The 16,535-nt window shown below is 48.2% G+C and overlaps 1 protein-coding gene across 15 annotated transcripts in view; it reads left to right on the top strand.

Moving 5' to 3' along the window:
* Window positions 1-16,535, top strand: part of MYO9A (myosin IXA) — a 163,822-nt gene that overhangs the window by 144,319 nt on the left and 2,968 nt on the right. For 13 of the 15 annotated variants that reach the window (XM_090148601.1, XM_090148600.1, XM_090148598.1 and 10 more), the window contains 15 exons: window positions 2,639-2,751; window positions 2,999-3,156; window positions 4,673-4,896; window positions 5,386-5,502; window positions 5,974-6,162; window positions 7,035-7,082; window positions 7,676-7,787; window positions 8,673-8,734; window positions 10,723-10,915; window positions 11,100-11,228; window positions 11,811-11,916; window positions 12,019-12,150; window positions 13,241-13,364; window positions 14,358-14,411; window positions 16,276-16,478. In XM_090148601.1, coding sequence (XP_090004727.1) covers window positions 2,639-2,751; window positions 2,999-3,156; window positions 4,673-4,896; window positions 5,386-5,502; window positions 5,974-6,162; window positions 7,035-7,082; window positions 7,676-7,787; window positions 8,673-8,734; window positions 10,723-10,915; window positions 11,100-11,228; window positions 11,811-11,916; window positions 12,019-12,150; window positions 13,241-13,364; window positions 14,358-14,411; window positions 16,276-16,478 — 1,964 coding nt within the window. The remainder of the gene's footprint in view (window positions 1-2,638; window positions 2,752-2,998; window positions 3,157-4,672; window positions 4,897-5,385; window positions 5,503-5,973; window positions 6,163-7,034; window positions 7,083-7,675; window positions 7,788-8,672; window positions 8,735-10,722; window positions 10,916-11,099; window positions 11,229-11,810; window positions 11,917-12,018; window positions 12,151-13,240; window positions 13,365-14,357; window positions 14,412-16,275; window positions 16,479-16,535) is intronic. The other 2 variants (XM_090148599.1, XM_090148605.1) reach the window with 1 other exon arrangement.

The following is a 16,535-nucleotide window of genomic DNA, read 5'->3' as shown; positions in this document are numbered from 1 at the left end:
ATAGAGCAGACTGGTGAACCTTGGGTTCAAGCAGGGGATATGCACGTGACCATATCTGTTGTGCCTTCTGATACTCACATGGAGACGCGTCCAGCAGTCTCCGTATGCAGTCTAGTTGTTGTTCTGGTGAATAGCTTATTCATACAGATCCTGCCCCTGGCTGCAGCTTTCCCAAAGGCCTCTTTTGATGTGCTGCTCAGTGGCTGAGCACAGCACTGAGCGCAGGGTGACTCTGCACTAGCACTGCACTGGCACTGTGTTACCCCTTGTTTTTTGGGGGGCAGTGGTGGCCCACCAGGCACTGATGCTCCAGGCCTAAATCCAAGGCAGCAAAGACCACAAGAGTCATCAGCCAGGGCCACAGCCGAAGGTGCACCAGTGAATTAGGTGGCTGCTTAAGGTACTGCCGACTGCAGAGAGTCCAAGTGCCTTTTAGAGTGAAGCAGTGATATATTTTGCTCCAACTTCCATCCTAAAGCCACAAATTGACAAACAGCAGCCTGACACCCACTGGTCCTGAAGAGCCAGCTGTGAGAGAAGAGCTCTTGTCCCAAGACTTAGGAAGCTCTTCAGTGCAACGTGCAGCACTGCTGCCTGCTGGGACAAATCATCTCATTTGCAGAATGGCAACCAAAACAGAGGTTGTGCTTTTGGAGGAAAAAAAGGGGTTCCCTCTTCCTCCGCAGGATGGTTGCAGACTCCTGGCTGTGTGCTTTGTGGTGCACCCGGGGCCAAGGAACGTTTCCCAGGCCAGGACCTGGCCCTTCTGCTGGAGGAGTCCCTCAGGCAAAAGGATCAATGTCAAAAATGCCTACAGTCCTCCTCTCAGAGCCTTGCAGTGGTAGCAGAGGAAACACTTAGCTGAAATACATCAAAAATAGAGGCAGAGCAGGGAGGTAGTGGTGGTACTGGTGAGATTACAGGTAGGGACCATCTCCCCATGAAACCTTGGCAGGGAAGCACGCGGTCCCAGAGGTGCCTATGTGTGACAAAAGAAAGGCCACAAAGTCATTGTGACCCTTAGCAGTGAGGCTGTGTGCCTCTTCCACCCATGCCCTCATAGGCACTGATGCCAGGGAGTGTTTCTTCCCCCCAGTTTTAAAGTGAGGATCATTTCCAGACCTCATCCATCCAGCAGGCAGTGATGGCCCTGCTGTGTTTTGCTTCATAGAAAGACCTTTTTAGCAGAATTTAACAGAATTTTCTCTCAATCCTGACGTGTCTAATCCATTCCATGGATTATGAGGTCTTTTTTTGCCTCGTACCTCTCCACCATTTACATGGGATCATCACTGAGATACAAGGACAAGAACAAGAAACCCTTGGATGGTTTTGGCAGCTTCTGTGGTTTCCAGTGGCAGTTTTGCCTTGTGTGCTGCCATCTCCTGGCTGGCAGGGAGGTTAGTGCGGGGTGAGAAATGAACTGGAGATTGGTGAGGCCCACATATTGCAGAATTTTATATGAAGTGTTTTTAATAGGAAAAAAAAAAAAGGGAATGCTTAAAAAACACAGTGCATCCAGCTGAGATCTAGGTTAAGTGAAAGCTAAAAAAGATTCCTCCAAGTCACGTCACGCAGCCTGATTCCCTGCTTCCCAAAAGGCCCCCCTCCAATCACAGCTGCAATGGAAAATAAGTGCAAAAGTTGCTGTTTTTATAAATATGGTCAGAACGTGTCTGGGCCACGCTGCCTTTTGGGTGGCTTCCTCCTCTGTGCTGGGCAAACCAAAGGGAGATCTCAGGAATGCTTCCCAAGACAGATGGTGTGGCTCAGATAACAGTGGTGGAGGCTTTGTGAGTGCATGAAAGGAGAGATACGAAGGTAACATCTCTGTTTCTGCTGCCTCTTGGGACAGGCTTTTTGGATAGCAACTGCAGGTCACTGAACGTCAGCTGAGGCCTCTCAAGACTCCAGGGACAGGAGGAAATGCACCATCTCTTGCCTTGTCTCTTCCCAGGCAGAAGATAACAGAAATAGTGCAAAACCATTGTACAGTGTGAAGTAACAATTTGTAATTTAGTGTTTGTGGAATTCCATTAATTACTGCAAATTCACTTTGCCCTTAGGAAATTATCCCATGACTCTTAAAGTGGTGATGAAAGCAGAGGTCTTTCATATCAAAGCTGTTTAATCTCTTTATTCTAAAGGATCCATTTTAATGTGTCCTTGGCACAGAGTCTTTGGATTCCTATTTTTGTTCTCTTCTGCAAAGTCTTCTATGGGAGCTGAAGGCAGGCTCTGCTGGGATGGATGGTAGATGGGGGAGCACCACAAATCAGTTCGGCTTGGCTAACGATCGTGCTAATGGGCTCTAATTGAACGCAGAGCTGCCCAGCCCAGGGCAGGTGAGCAGTTCTGTGGTGGTGACAGAGCTGTGGCCTGATGCACACTGGCTTTCTGCATTTGTCACTAAAAGGAGAAGGTAGACCTCAAAGCAGGAACAAAGAACTGTCCTGCTTTAGAAGTCTTTATACACTTCAGTAGTTGCAGTTGTAGCTAGGACTATAGCAGATAAAAATAAAGGTGTGTTTTTCAGTCATTACAGATAAAATCTTTAACTTTTGCTTTAAGAAAAAGTGTCACCTGGCATTCCAAGAATGGTGTCATTTTTTAATAGTTCACCCTTGAATCATTACAGACAGTTCAGCGATTCTCCTCGGGGGATGGCCAACCAAAGCTTCACAAAACCATGTCTCAGGGGGAGATCGGGAAGCTGGCGGCCACACAGAAGCCCCTTGCCCCAGATGGGAGGTAAGGAACATGGGACAAGCCTATCCCGTGCCCTTCTGCATCCCTGAACCCTGCTGGTCCCCAGCTCAGTGATTTTTGTTCAACCGGCCGTAATCACCGATTGCATGTTTTGTACATGACCATGAGCTTGCAGTCATACAGATTTAACTCCTAAAGAGATGTGAAGGTCTGGGAGGCTGTGGGTAATGTGGGGCTGAAGGACACTTCCCTTGTTAAGGCAATTCCTCTTCCCGCAAATTGTTTGCAGGTCTCAACGAGCCAAGATGAGATTTTGGGTGAAGGGAAAGCAGGGGGAGAAGAAGACCCCCCGGGAGAAGCTTGCCACGCAGTCTGAGCTGCTGGAGCTGTATGCTGAGCAGGAGGCGCCCAGCAGAGAGGTGGCTGCTGGCCTGCAGCTCGGCGAAGGTGAGTGGTGGGTGAGCAGGCAGCAGTGTGTTGTAGTGGCACAGAAACTGCTTTTGCTGTCATAGCAGAGATGAAAGCTGTAGCTGTTGGGAGTCTGGATTTACATAGCCATTAAGGGTTACCCAGTTCATGGTGATGTGGGTAAAGATGTAGAAGTGAAGGATGTGGAGCTCGTGGAGCAGGTCCAGAGGAGGGCCACTAAGATGATTAGAGGGCTGGAGCACCTCTCCTATGAGAAAAGTTGAGGGAACTGGGTTTGTTTAGCTTAGAGAAGGCTCCAAGGAGATCTCATTGTGGCCTTCCAGTACTTGAAGGGAGCGTATAAACAGGAGGAGAAATGGCTGCTTACAAGGGTGGACAGTGATAGGACAAGGGGGAATGGTTTTAAACTGAGACAGGGGAGGTTTAGGTTGGATATGAGGAGGAAGTTTTTCAGCCAGAGGGTGGTGAGGCACTGGAACAGGTTGCCCAAGGAGGCTGTGGATGCCCCATCCCTGCAGGCATTCAAGGCCAGGCTGGATGTGGCTCTGGGCAGCCTGGGCTGCTGGTTGGCGACCTGCACACAGCAGGGGGTTGGAACTGATGATCATTGTGCTCCTTTTCAACCCAGGCCATTCTGTGATAAATATTTTTATCTGTAGGGTTGAAGTATCTGTAAATTGGAGTTTCAGACATGGCTGTGTGGTCTGTGTGAGGCTGCTGTAGGAAAATGAGTTGGGAAATGGCACAGATGGGAAGGACATGCTGCTTTGCTTCTGTTGACTTCAGGAGTTACATCAACCCTGTGGCAGGAAAGGTAGAAATGGATCCAGAACAGATCTGGAGAGATTCAGAAAGCACTCAAAAGAGATACTGTGCACTACGATCTGAAGCAGATATTATTTCTTTCACAATTTCTGTGTAGGTTTAGAAGTAGGAATTGTCACTTCACTTTGGGAGGCAGAGGACAAGGACAGAGGACAAACCTCTCTCCCCAAGCCCCAAAGCCAGCTGTGTGCCATCACCAGCACCTCCATCTCCTGCCCTGGAGCTAATCCTCTCGGCAGCCGTCTGGACAGTGACAGATGTTTTCCCTCTTGACAGAGGAAGTAACCAATGGAGGAGTGACATTTAATCTTCCTACAAGCACTGCGCAGTACTTTTCTCCTCCTGTCTCCTTATTTTGGTGACAGAACTGTTTTCCCTTTGTGTTACCTTGGCTGTCGGTACAGCTCTGGGAAATGATGCATCATTTTTCACTTACTGAGAGTTCATCAGCTGCCACAGGTTTTTATTACTGCCTGAAACGAGCCCTGCTTCTCTTTCAGGTCCTACATAAAACACAGGAAGAAGCATTTTTATTGCTTAATGCTTCATCTCACCTAATTCAGGAGATGCAGAAAAACAAAACGCACTGCAGAACTCCATTGGAGTCAAATACCAAACAAATATTGCCGCAGCATTTCCGGCCAGGCAGAGGGCATGTCAGCTAACCTGCGCTTTTTTCTCTCTCTCCTTTTTTAATTATTACCCCTAGAGTTGGGTCCTCACCATCTGACGCCGCCGCGGAGCCCTGAGCTGTCAGGAATCTACCGAAGGGAATTTAAGGAGAACAAAGAGCCTTCTCCCAAAGTGAAACGCAAACGTAGCGTCAAAATCAGCAGTGTGGCTCTGGAGCCTGTGCAGTGGCAGAACGACTCGCTGCAGATCATAACCAGCGCGAGTGACCTGAAGAGCATGGATGAGTTTCTCCTGAAAAAGGTAACGGCTGCCGTTGGCGCTCCAGTTAAATCATCAGAGCGCTCTGAGAGCAGATGGAGGCGGCAGAGCGATGTTATCTTAGAGGCAGCAGTAGCAATGCTAATAATCCATCTAGGGGAAAGCTTTAGTTGCATTCCCAAAGCTGCTAAGAGTGCACAGCATGTGCCAGGGCCAGCTTGGGACAAAGGACAGGCACACTGTGCACGTATGACACGGTCATTTTACATGAGCTCAGCAGCTCTGACGCTTCCACTGCTTTGAGCTGCCCCTCATGGCGTCAGAAATGGGAGACCCAGGAGGGCAGGAGTTGAAGGCTCCAGGGAAGCATTCATGTTTCCACGTTCTGAGTTGTGTGCAGGAGAAACTACCTTGCAGCCACATGTTGTCATCATCTGCTGCTGGTGGGGCAGCTGCTCGTTAGCGGCGCTCCTTCTTATGTAGTGCCACAGCAAAAGTCATGTTGGTGCATAACACCCTTTGGTTTCCCAGATGAATGAGCTGGATAATGAGGACAGCAAGAAGGACACTCTGGTGGATGTTGTGTTCAAGAAAGCACTGAAGGAATTCCGGCAAAACATCTTCAGCTTTTACTCCTCAGCGTTAGCGGTGAGTGACCGGGCAGCGCCTGGGAGCTTGCACCTCTTGCACCTCTTGCACCTCTTGCACCTCTTGCACCTCCAGGAGATGCTTTGAGTTCTGCTGGTAGGGATGTCACCAGGCCTTCAATTCCTGACCTGCTTATCCTAAAGGGAAGATGCTCTTCATTTGCATTCAGTCCCATGAAGCTGTAAATTTGGAATTGCTCTTTCTTCTTGTCTCAGCATACTTCAGGTGAAGATTTCAGGTCTGCTGGAAAGTAGAATGGGTTTCAGCTGAATGGGAAATGACAGTAAGTCAGTAGACACCTCTCTGCCACCCAAGTGGTCTGGAAACCTGTGTGTTGAAGTTGTGAGTTGTGAACATCTGAGAAATGCAGTGAGCTGGAAGCCATTTGGACTGAAATAATTGCCTGGAGCAGAAAAGGCAGCTTAATATGAATAAAAATTTCTTTTTTTTCCCCTCCTGTTTCTGTAACAGATGGATGATGGGAAAAGCATCCGCTATAAGGACCTGTATGCCTTATTTGAGCAGATTCTTGAGAAGACCATGAGGCTTGAACAGAGGGACTGGAGTGAGTCTCCAGTTAAAGTCTGGGTCAATACATTCAAAGTCTTCCTGGATGAATATATGATCGAGTACAAACCCCTGGACTACACTGCAGTGAAGGTAGTCAGCATTTTCTGGAGCTCTTGGAAGATTTGTGAGCTATCTTTCTGCAGAGTCATGCTCAGACACCTGGTCTGTTGTCTTCTCTTGTGCTGTAAGCTGAGGTGGGCAACATAACAGGCTTGATTCACTGGTGTTGTTTTATTGGGCTCAGCAAACCCAGGTTCTTATCTGGGATGAGCTAGGCCTTCTCTACTGCCAACATGTGGACCTTGTCTCCAGGGCAAATCTGCAGCCATCTATGGGTGGAAAGGCAGCTCAGATCTTTGAGAGATGAGTAAAGGCAATGTGCTGTTTTCTGTTGGGCTTTCCTAGGCTCTTGAGCACCAGTGACCGTGTGCATCACTCTTGGTCTGGCTGTGGGAGCAGGGTATGTGGGCAGTGACCTCAGGGGCTGAGTTCAGGCAGTCAGTGTTCCTCCACAAACCCGAACTCCTTGCTTTCTACTCCCTTTTGTCTGCAAGGACCATCCCTGGGTCTTGGAAGATGGTGTTTCTTGTGCATCAAGTAGAGCAAATGTCCCATCTTTGGTCTTCTGCTCTGAGTCCTCCTCAGGCTCTCCACATAGGATTTCTTCCAGGGCTCTGGCTGCAGTGCTGTGCCCTTGGGTGTCTTACTTGGGATGGAAAGCTTTAGGTCACAGGTGCTGGACATGGAGCCAGAGTAGCAGCTAATCCCAGCTCTGAGATGAAGACAGTGACAGTTGGCTAGGGGATTTCTGAAAATAGGGTGGTCCCTTGCAGGAGGAGTGCTCCTTGGAGTGCATGGCAGGATGGGGCTGGAAAGAGGTGTAAAAAGTCACGTATGAGACCTCTGCATGCTGTACTTGTGGGGATTGTCCATAAACATGCTCACATCTCTTTTAATACCAGGTGCCAAAAACGGAACGAAAAAAGAGAAGGAAAAAAGAAGCAGATGTGGTGAGTTGAGCACCCTGGGCCTGTGTGTTAAAGAGCCAGTCCTTGTGGCCAGAGCTATACCTGATGAGAGCTGCTAATGACATGTCCTGTGGTGAGACCCCAGAGTCTCGCCTAGTGAGCATGCAGCCTTGAAAAGGTGCTAAGGAAGATGGGCAAGGTGAATTCGGCTTGCCTGTGAACAGCTGTAGGTTAAAACAACAGGCTGTAAAGCAGCACTTCTGTTCAAGGACTGCTGTAGGTTGTTCTGTGAAAACGTGTCCCGCATTAGTCAAGACCAGATGTCTATCTGACAGAGCTTTTGTCATAAAGGATGTAATGGCACTGGGAAAGATGTAAAGGAAAAAGGGCCATGGAAGCATAGAAGAGCTCTTCAAAATGGAGAGCTTGACCAGTCAAACACAGCTGGTTTCTAAAATGCTTGCGTGAAGATTTGTTTCCATACAGGCTGGATTTCTGAGCTGCTGCAGGGTTATTGGTCCAAAAAGAAAACAGAAATAGCACAATGGTTCTACCTAAGAACCCATGTTGGAGAGCTGGTCCCATTGGGTTCCCAGTCTTTTTCTCACTACCAAGTCAAATCTTTCTCGTCGCAGGTGGAAGAACACAATGGCCATATTTTTAAAGCAACTCAGTACAGCATCCCCACCTACTGTGAATATTGTTCCTCCTTGATCTGGATAATGGACAGAGCTTCTGTTTGTAAATGTAAGTGTGCTCTATTTGACTTTTTTTTTTAAATTTGCTTTTAATGCTTATATTACAGTCACGGGGTTTGGGGCTCTGAAAGGTTTTTTCTACTGTTTCGGACAACCCCACTGTCAAATGTTTGGGGTTTTTTCACATTAGAATAGCTTATGAGACAAACCTTAAGGATTTCTGAAGTCAGCTGGTGAGTTCATCCTGCCGTTCCTTCCAACACAGTGTTGTTGTGCTTGGGAGCTTTATGTAACAAATCATAACTCATGGTTTCAAACCATTCAAACCACCTGTAAGTTGTACTTTAAGAAGGGATGGTAGGGTTCTGTGACAGGTATGGCACACATGTCCTACAACTGCAGCCTGTGGGATGAATGCCTGTGAGTCTTGTGGCCATCATTGGACTTGGAGCATTTGACCTGCAGGCACTTGGACTTTGAGGTAGATGAGGAGAGTGGAGATGAAGAAACAGGCAAGGTTGAGATCTTACTTTGTTGGGGTTATTTTTTTTCCCATTGATTCTTCAATTAGGTTGGAAATAGCCACCCTGTGGTGTTTCAGGCTGGTATCCAGTGCAGGAAGAATACAAATTAGGTGCTATTTCCAGTCTCTGAGTATATCCATGTCTGATAGCTCAGAGTGACTCATGGATTATTTTCTGAGTTGATCTGTCAGGTTTTTTTAATGCTTCAGGGACTTAAATATAGAGCCTTTAAAATGAAAGGCTTAATTTTTTTTTTTATCATTTGAGAGAATCTAATATAGAATTGACCCCTGCAAAATGCAAATTTGCCGTGCCTTTGACCTCCCAGCCCTAAGAAGAAATACTTAATTCACATTTCTGCAGAGGTCTGAAGTTTTGGATTATTAAGTGCAATTTTCTCTTTGCTGCAGTATGTAAATATGCTTGTCACAAGAAGTGCTGTCTTAAGACCACGACCAAGTGCTCCAAAAAGGTAAGCTTCTCTCGTTCCTTTTTTCTCATTGAATACCTTTCCACTTGTGATCCCAGTCTCGTACAGCCTTTTTTTTAACAAGCACTTATGGGCACAGAACTGAATACAGAGCTGGCAGTAACCCTTTGTTGAGCTGGAGGTTGGGCTAGGCTCCCTGGAGGTCACTCCATTCACTGCTTCTGTGGCTGCACATATTTCAGTAGTAATACAGTGATGCATCAATATATATCTGCCCAGTCATGCAGCACCTCTTCCAGTCATGTTCCCTGGCTTGTAGCCATGCTGAATGATAGAGACCTGCCTCATTGTATAGCTTTCAAGGACTTCAAAATGTGGCTGCTATCAATAGATAACATTTTTTAATAGAGGCAGTGTTATTACAAAGAGAACTTGCAAAACCCAATGCCTGTCATAGTGGTACTTCGGTTTTGGCTTATGTTTGTTTTCAGAAGGTCGGGATGCTTCCAGTGGCCAGTGGGGTTCTTGCAGCCCACAGCCAGAAGCAGGACCCACTGCAGCACCTCCAGCCTTGGTTTCTCAAGGCTGATGCCTTTGTTCCCAGTACAAAAGGCAAAAATACAAGTTGTTCTTCAACCCGCTGCTCTGATAGGGCTCACAGCACAGTCCCCAAACAGCTGCAGCACTGAAGCTGAGCTGTGGCACATGGATGGGGACAGCAAGAGGTGAAGGGTGGGCGGATGGTGCCAAAGCACTTACTGTGCTCATTAGAGGTGAATTAAATACTGCTGGTCGTGTTAGAGTATATGATTGACAGTGAGTGAATACAGCAGTTCACACCAGTGAACAATGAATCATCAGGCTTTCTTTTTTAGTTGTTGCTTTGGATAGTTTATTTTGTGCTGCTTATGCCCCAGAAAATGATAATGCAGCCAGGATAATAATGTGTGCAAAGCTTTACGAGCCCCCAGGAGGCTTTGCAGGTGTACAGCCTCCACAAAGTGTAATTACATTTTTCCCAAGAAATAATCTGAATATATATTTGTATTTAAATGTATTTGCTTTGATATGGCATTTCTTCTGCACTTTCTTCCTTTCTGGCAGTCCATCTTTGCAATTTGGGAATGCAAATTGGGTTCTATGAGGTTCTGCTCTACAAATCTGGGATGCTTCATGAAATCACTGATTTTTTTCAAAGAATATGACAGTGTCTTCCATACTTGCAGACCTTTTGCACCTGTGATGTGAGATCTGAGCAACAGAGCCTCCTCTTTACAGGGAGGAGACCTTCAGGCTTTGCTAGATGCCACTGTTCTATGGGGCAGAACAATAAGCTGCTCCTTGTGCCAGTGCTTCAGTGACACTCAGCAGGAATGCAGCAAACAGGAAGAGTTGGGGCTGTTAACATTTTGCAGGACGATAGGAGAACTGCCTGAAGTGGGTTCATTAGTTAAGTGTCACAGAGGACCTCATCAGTACCTCACACATCAGTGTTCACCTCAGTTGATCTTTCAGTCCTTTGTTTCTTTCTGTGAAAAACAAAACTTAAAAATGAAACAGCTCTGAATGGTTGCTTAAAGAGGCTTGGAATCTTCTCATGCTGTGGTGTTTCTCTGCATCAGTTTTTATGTGCTGTCAATGAAATTACAGTGTGTCTACTTGGATGGTTCCAGGTCTTCCTATAGGAAGGCTCTGGCTTGCCTGTGCTTGGTGGATTCGTGTTTTTGGGGTTGCTTTCAGCAGCAAGCTGTGCATTATTGGTGAAAGGATGGCGAAAGTAAAGATGAGGAGTTGTAAGAGGAACCATGACCTGTTTCAGGGCCTGCACTGCATCGTGTGCTGTCTTGCATTCCCTTTGCTGGGACTGGGCACTCGTGTCAAGATTTTGTGATGTCTTTGGCCAGGAATGCCATAACCATGGTTATTAAGCAAAGAAAACCACCCAAGTGGTTATGACTTTGGGTCTTGTTCTGGCACATTGCTTTCTGCACTTTGTTTCAGCCCTTTCCCGTCTTTCTCTTCCCCATCAGTACGATCCGGAGCTCTCATCCCGGCAGTTTGGAGTGGAGCTCTCCCGGCTCACCAGCGAGGAGCGAGCTGTGCCGGTGCTGGTGGAGAAGCTGATCAACTACATAGAAATGCATGGGCTGTACACAGAGGGCATCTACAGAAAATCAGGGTCCACCAACAAGATCAAGGAGCTGCGGCAAGGCCTCGATACAGGTAAAAGGGAAAACAGAGCACAGGAAGAAAAATCTCTGCAACAGCAGGAGTTGGTGTAAGCAAGCGTTGCTTCCACATTTCCGACCAAATGCTCACTCTGAAATCTGGTTTTGCTTACAGCTTAATACTGATCGTTATTTCTTGTATTTATGCCTTCTTCTCAATGCTCTGCTGGACTGAGCAGACATAGATAATGTGAATTTAGATGACTACAACATCCACGTCATTGCCAGTGTCTTCAAGCAGTGGCTCCGAGATTTGCCCAACCCTCTCATGACTTTCGAGCTGTACGAGGAGTTTCTGCGGGCGATGGGTAAGGGACATCCTTTCCCACTGCTACAGGGTGGGTTGAGACTGGGTATAAGGAAGAAAGTTCATAATCTGAGAGTGGTGAGGCCTAGGAACAGGTTGCCTAGAGAAGCTGTGGATGCCCCATCATTGGAAGTGTTCACAGCCAGGCTGAATGGGACTCTGTGCAGCTTGGTCTAGTGAAAGGTGTCTGTGTCCATGGCAGGGGAGTTGAAATTGGATATTCTTTAAGATCCTTTCCAAACCAAACCATTTTGTGATTTCAGTTCCCAGGCTGAGGGAAGTGAGAGCCACTTGAAGTACCTAATTCTTTATTTACATTTGGGGCCCAAGTCATCTTATTTTACCCAGTCTTATTTGCCCAGAGTCTGACGTTCTGCTGTAAGTTTGTTTGCACAAAGCCACAGGCAGGCATTGTGCTCGGTAGCGTGACTTTTCATTGCTGTTCAGTAGATTTAAGCCCAACCTGTTCGCCAGCTTTGTCTTTTTAAGTAGTAGAAATAGCCTCAAAGAATGTGTCATTTTAAACAGTAAACAGAGGTGGAATCCAACAGTGCCCCTAACGAGGCTGTTGTGTTCTCTGCAGGCCTGCAGGAGAGGAGGGAGACAGTGCGAGGAGTTTACTCGGTCATTGACCAGCTCTCACGCACCCATCTCAGCACCTTGGAGCGCCTCATCTTCCACCTGGTCAGGTACAGGGCAGGCAGGGCAGCTGTGGGTCATCGTCGGCAGTGGAAGAGGTGAAGGAGCTGCCTTTACCCCTGGCTTCTGTAATAATCTTTTTTTTTCTTCAGGATTGCTCTCCAAGAAGAGACCAACCGAATGTCAGCTAACGCCTTGGCCATCGTCTTTGCTCCCTGTATCCTCCGCTGCCCCGACACGACGGACCCGCTGCAGAGCGTTCAGGACATCAGTAAAACAACCACGTAAGAAAAGCTTTAGCGTGGAAATGATAATGCCTATTAACTGCATCTTAATGAAATATTTCGTGTTCTCTCAGTAGCCAGTAGGGTTAAGAAAGGGAGGATCCGCCAGAGCAGACCAGGGATTTAAAACAAGTTCTCTGCATCCTTAATGACCAGCAGATCGTAGCAGAAACAAGTGGAGTTTTTGCTGATGTGGTGAATCCCATTCACGACAGCCAGATCTTTATTCTGTTGTTGGAGAGCCACCTGCTAGGACCCATACTAGCACTGCCCATTTGTGTGTGATAATCAGATGGAACATTTCTGTGCTTGCTGCAGTTTGGGTTAAGCATGGCCATAACATCATAGAATCATTAAGGTTGGAAAAGACCTCTTTAGATCATCTAGTCCAACTTTTAACCCATCCCCACCATGCCCACTAACCATGTGTCTCAGATCTGCTATTTCCTGTAACAACACCTCCAGGGATGGTGACACTGCACCTCCATGGGCAGCCTCTTCCAACACATTACCTCTGTTTCTGAGAATACATTTTTCCTAATTTTTTCACACTGCTGGCTGATGCTCAGCTGGCTGTCAGCTTATATCCCCAGATCCTTTTCCTCTGCACAGCTTCCAGCCTTGCTGCCCCAAGCGTGCAGCAATGCCTGGCATTGGTATGGCCAAACACAGCACCCAGCCCCTGTCTTGTTGTAGCTCATCCCGTTGGCCTCAGCCCATCTATGCAGCCTGACCAGATCCCTCTGTAGGGCCTTCCTGCCCCCAGGCAGATCAGCTCTTCCTCCCAACTTGGTGTCATCGGTGAATTTATTGAAGGTGCATTTGATCCCCTCACCCAGATTACTGATAAAGATATCAAACAGGGCCAGCTGTAATACTGACCCATGGAAACTTGTTTCCATGGAAACAAATAGGAGACATTACTTTTGGAGCTATGTATTCTGTCGCTCTTCTTAGGGAATTTCCTTGGTCTTTTTCTCTGCATCTTTGCATGCTGAAGCTCTCAAGCAGAGCAGATCTTTACACCAGGCAGAGACAGCTCTAATGAAAACCTTTCTGATTCCAGTTTTGTCTTTTCTTTGCCTCCCAGCTGTGTAGAACTCATTGTCATCGAGCAGATGAACAAATACAAGGCTCGCCTCAAGGATATCAACAGCCTGGAGTTTGCTGAGAACAAAGCCAAGAGCCGCCTGTCCTTGATCCGCAGGTCAATGGTGAGATGCTGCACCAGCCCCTGCTGCTCACAAACTCGTGTCCCTTTCCTTTTACAAGGGAATTTGCACCAAGGCAGATATCAGGTGTTCCCGTGGTGCATCCATCATAGCCACAGAGAACATCTGTCTTGCTGCAGAGAAAGTCAGACCGCTTTCTGGCTCTGACACAGTCACCTCTCTTCTCTCCTGTCCTCTCCTTTCACTTGAAGCAATCCTGCCTTACCTCTCCTTGCTTATTCCAGGCTCCCCACCCCTTGCACCTCCCAAACCATCCCACGCCAGGCAGCACATCTCCCAGCCCCATGGCAGCTCGCCATGATTTCAGGGAATTAGACAAAAACAAAAACTCAGCAAAGGCGATGGGAAAGAAGCCTGAGAGAGGGCTCGATGGAAATGCAGTCACTCGAGCTCGGAGGCTCCTGTTTACATTTCAGGCTTTATCTTACACATTTGAGCAATCTGTTGAATCCAGCCTCTGCTTACCTTGCTGTCACTCCATGCACAAACACAAGGGAGACCTGGACTGAAGCAGCCCACAACCACTGGCTTTGTCTTCCTTGTACTGCTGATGAGCTCAATAACATCACCTGAATCCAAACTGAGCTCCCTGAGGCTCCCCAACCATCTCATTGAGCTTCCATGCATTGGGGTGAGCGATGGCTTGCTCTGGATCCTGCTCGCCCCAGCACACCAGCGGGCTGCTGATGCTACGTGTGGCTTTTTGGCTGTGGGATCAGGAGATAACCTGATCCAGACCCATGCTGTGGGGCTGAGCTGCCCACAGTGGCCCTCAGGGCAGGTCTGACCCAACTCTGGGGGTCATTTTGCCAAGCTTGGGGCTCGGCCGTGTGCTGGCACTGATACCGCAGAGAGCCGCCTCGCTCGTCCTGGTTTAAAAAAAGACAAAAGCGAACGAAAAGCAGTTCTTTTGGAGGGACGATGGCATGTGCACTCTAACCTTCTGCTTTCCTTTTCATGTCCTCTCTAATCCAGAAACCCGTACTAATTGCAGTTAGATTTATGAGCATAACCCGCAGTTCAATCCCGGTATGTATTCACTGCACGGCGCTCTGTGCCAGCCACGTCCCCCCGTTCTGTGTGACCGCCGCTCATTCCAGCCCCGTGCCACCGGCCATTGTCTGTGACATTGCCCGTCTTGTCCCCCTGCAGGTGGCTCTCTGGGACCCCCAGGAGCAGCAGCAGCCAAATCTGCCGGGCTTGTGCCTTTGCCCCTGCATGCAGCTCTGTGAGAAGTGGCTTTCACCATCACTTCTTAATTTTCTTTTTCCGTTCTGTGTCCTCCTAACTTTTGCTTTCCTTGATTCATTGCTCCCATCCACAACTCCTGCTGGGGTTGCATTTAGGCACTGTGAAGCCACTGCTTTGACTGCGGTGGGTAAATCCCATGGTGATCATATGGCATCTACTGAAGGACTCGGGGCGGCTGGGCTGCTGTACCCTGATGGTCAGGGCAGCCCAGGATGGATGTGGGCACACAGCAGCCCTGCAGCAGCACACTCCCCAGTGAGATCAAATGTAGGACCATGAAAGCTCCTTCTTTTAGAGCAAGCCCTACTCTTACCATCAAAAAGTGTTGTCGCCTTGCTTGTTCCAGCCAGCATTGGACACGCAAGCACTATGAGCAAACCCACATCCGACCCACCGCAGAATTTTCCGCTTGCAGCAGCTGGGAGAAGAGAGGGCTTTGCTGAAAGCCCACGTGGATGTCGTCACCGCAGCATCCGCTCGCTGCTGAGCGCCCCATAGGCAGGGACAGCAGTACACGAGGCACAGGGGATCTTTGGGAGCTCAGGGCTTTTTCCTAATAGGATTCAGGTGGCTGTGCCTCGGCTCAGCAGCCCACGTGATGCCATCAGAGGAACGTTGCTGCGGTGCGCGGAAGCTCCTTTGTGAAAGATCTCCCAGGTGCGACAGCAGGAGATGAAAGGGTAAAATGGAGCAAATCTCACATCTTAGTGCTGAGCAGCAGCGTTTGTCCAGGCTGGAGGATTTAACAAACCTTGCAGGGGGAAGCAGTGCTCAGCGTTGCCTCCCACTTGGGCCGTGTCCCATTGATGTCAGCATAGGTTTGCTTTGCCATTCAAGGAAAGATCCCTGCTTGCATTCCTGATAGCTTTTTGCTTTCAAAGTGAAAAAGGGAGGCTTTTCAAAGTGAGGGAGGCTTTTCTCCCATATTCTGGGCATGTAGGTTATGAGAAAAACCAAGAGGTACCTCAGCTGCAGTGCTGAAATAGCCCTGTGGGAAAAAAAGCTGTGAGCTGATGAGTGAGGCAGAGTGCAGCAAGAAGGGGATTCAGTTTCACCAAGAAACACAATGATTGAAAGAAGAGGGCAGCCTGTAGGTGGAGCAGAGGCAAGTGCTGGGTTTTCCGTGTTGCACTCGTCTTTCACTCTCTGACCAGTTCAGGATCCTGACTTCAGGAGATGAGTTGTGTTCCATTACAGCAACGGTTAGGATAAAATGTTTCTAATGGCCATGGCGTGCCCACAAAGCACACAACTCCTCAGCACCTTTTGTGTCCAAAAATCAGTATTTCTCTTTCACCCTGTGGAGCAGCTCCTCCGAAGGTAAAGCAGAGGCCATTTGCACTCGCAATATTTCTCCATCTATGATACTCCCATCTAAGACCTTTTTCATAACCAGAAGTTTTAAAATGCAGGACTCTATTTGACCGTTAGTTTATTTGCTGTTCCCCTCAACTACTCCTCACCTGTTTTTTTTATGCAGTGCTTTCCCCCACCTGCTTAGCAGACCCTCCTCCTCTCAAACCTGCCGTTGTGTCGCATCATCCCATTGCATCTTGTAGCTCCCTTTGTGCCAGGGAGGAGGAGTCCCCCAAAAATGGGCTGTGCAAAATAATCCTCGCCTGACACTGATGTTTATCTTCAGGGCAAAGGCCGCGTGCGGCGCGGCACCTACCCCAGCCCTACGTCCCCTGTGGCTGTGCGCCTGCCTTCGGTGTCTGATGTCCCCGAGGAGACCGTGAGCAGCGAGGAGGCCATGGAGCTGGATGTGACAGAGCAGCAGCAAGCAGCCATGCAGCAGGAGGAGAGGGTGCTGACTGAGCAGATCGAAAGCCTGCAGAAGGAGAAGTGAGTTTGCCCTTGAATTCAAGCTTGGCTCACTTCCACGTCTTGTATCTAGAGGTT

This window comes from Phasianus colchicus, chromosome 12 (assembly GCF_987193195.1).
Source record: "Phasianus colchicus chromosome 12, bPhaCol1.hap1.1, whole genome shotgun sequence".
Classification (NCBI taxonomy): domain Eukaryota; kingdom Metazoa; phylum Chordata; class Aves; order Galliformes; family Phasianidae; genus Phasianus; species Phasianus colchicus.
This window is presented reverse-complemented; position numbering and strand designations above follow the sequence as displayed.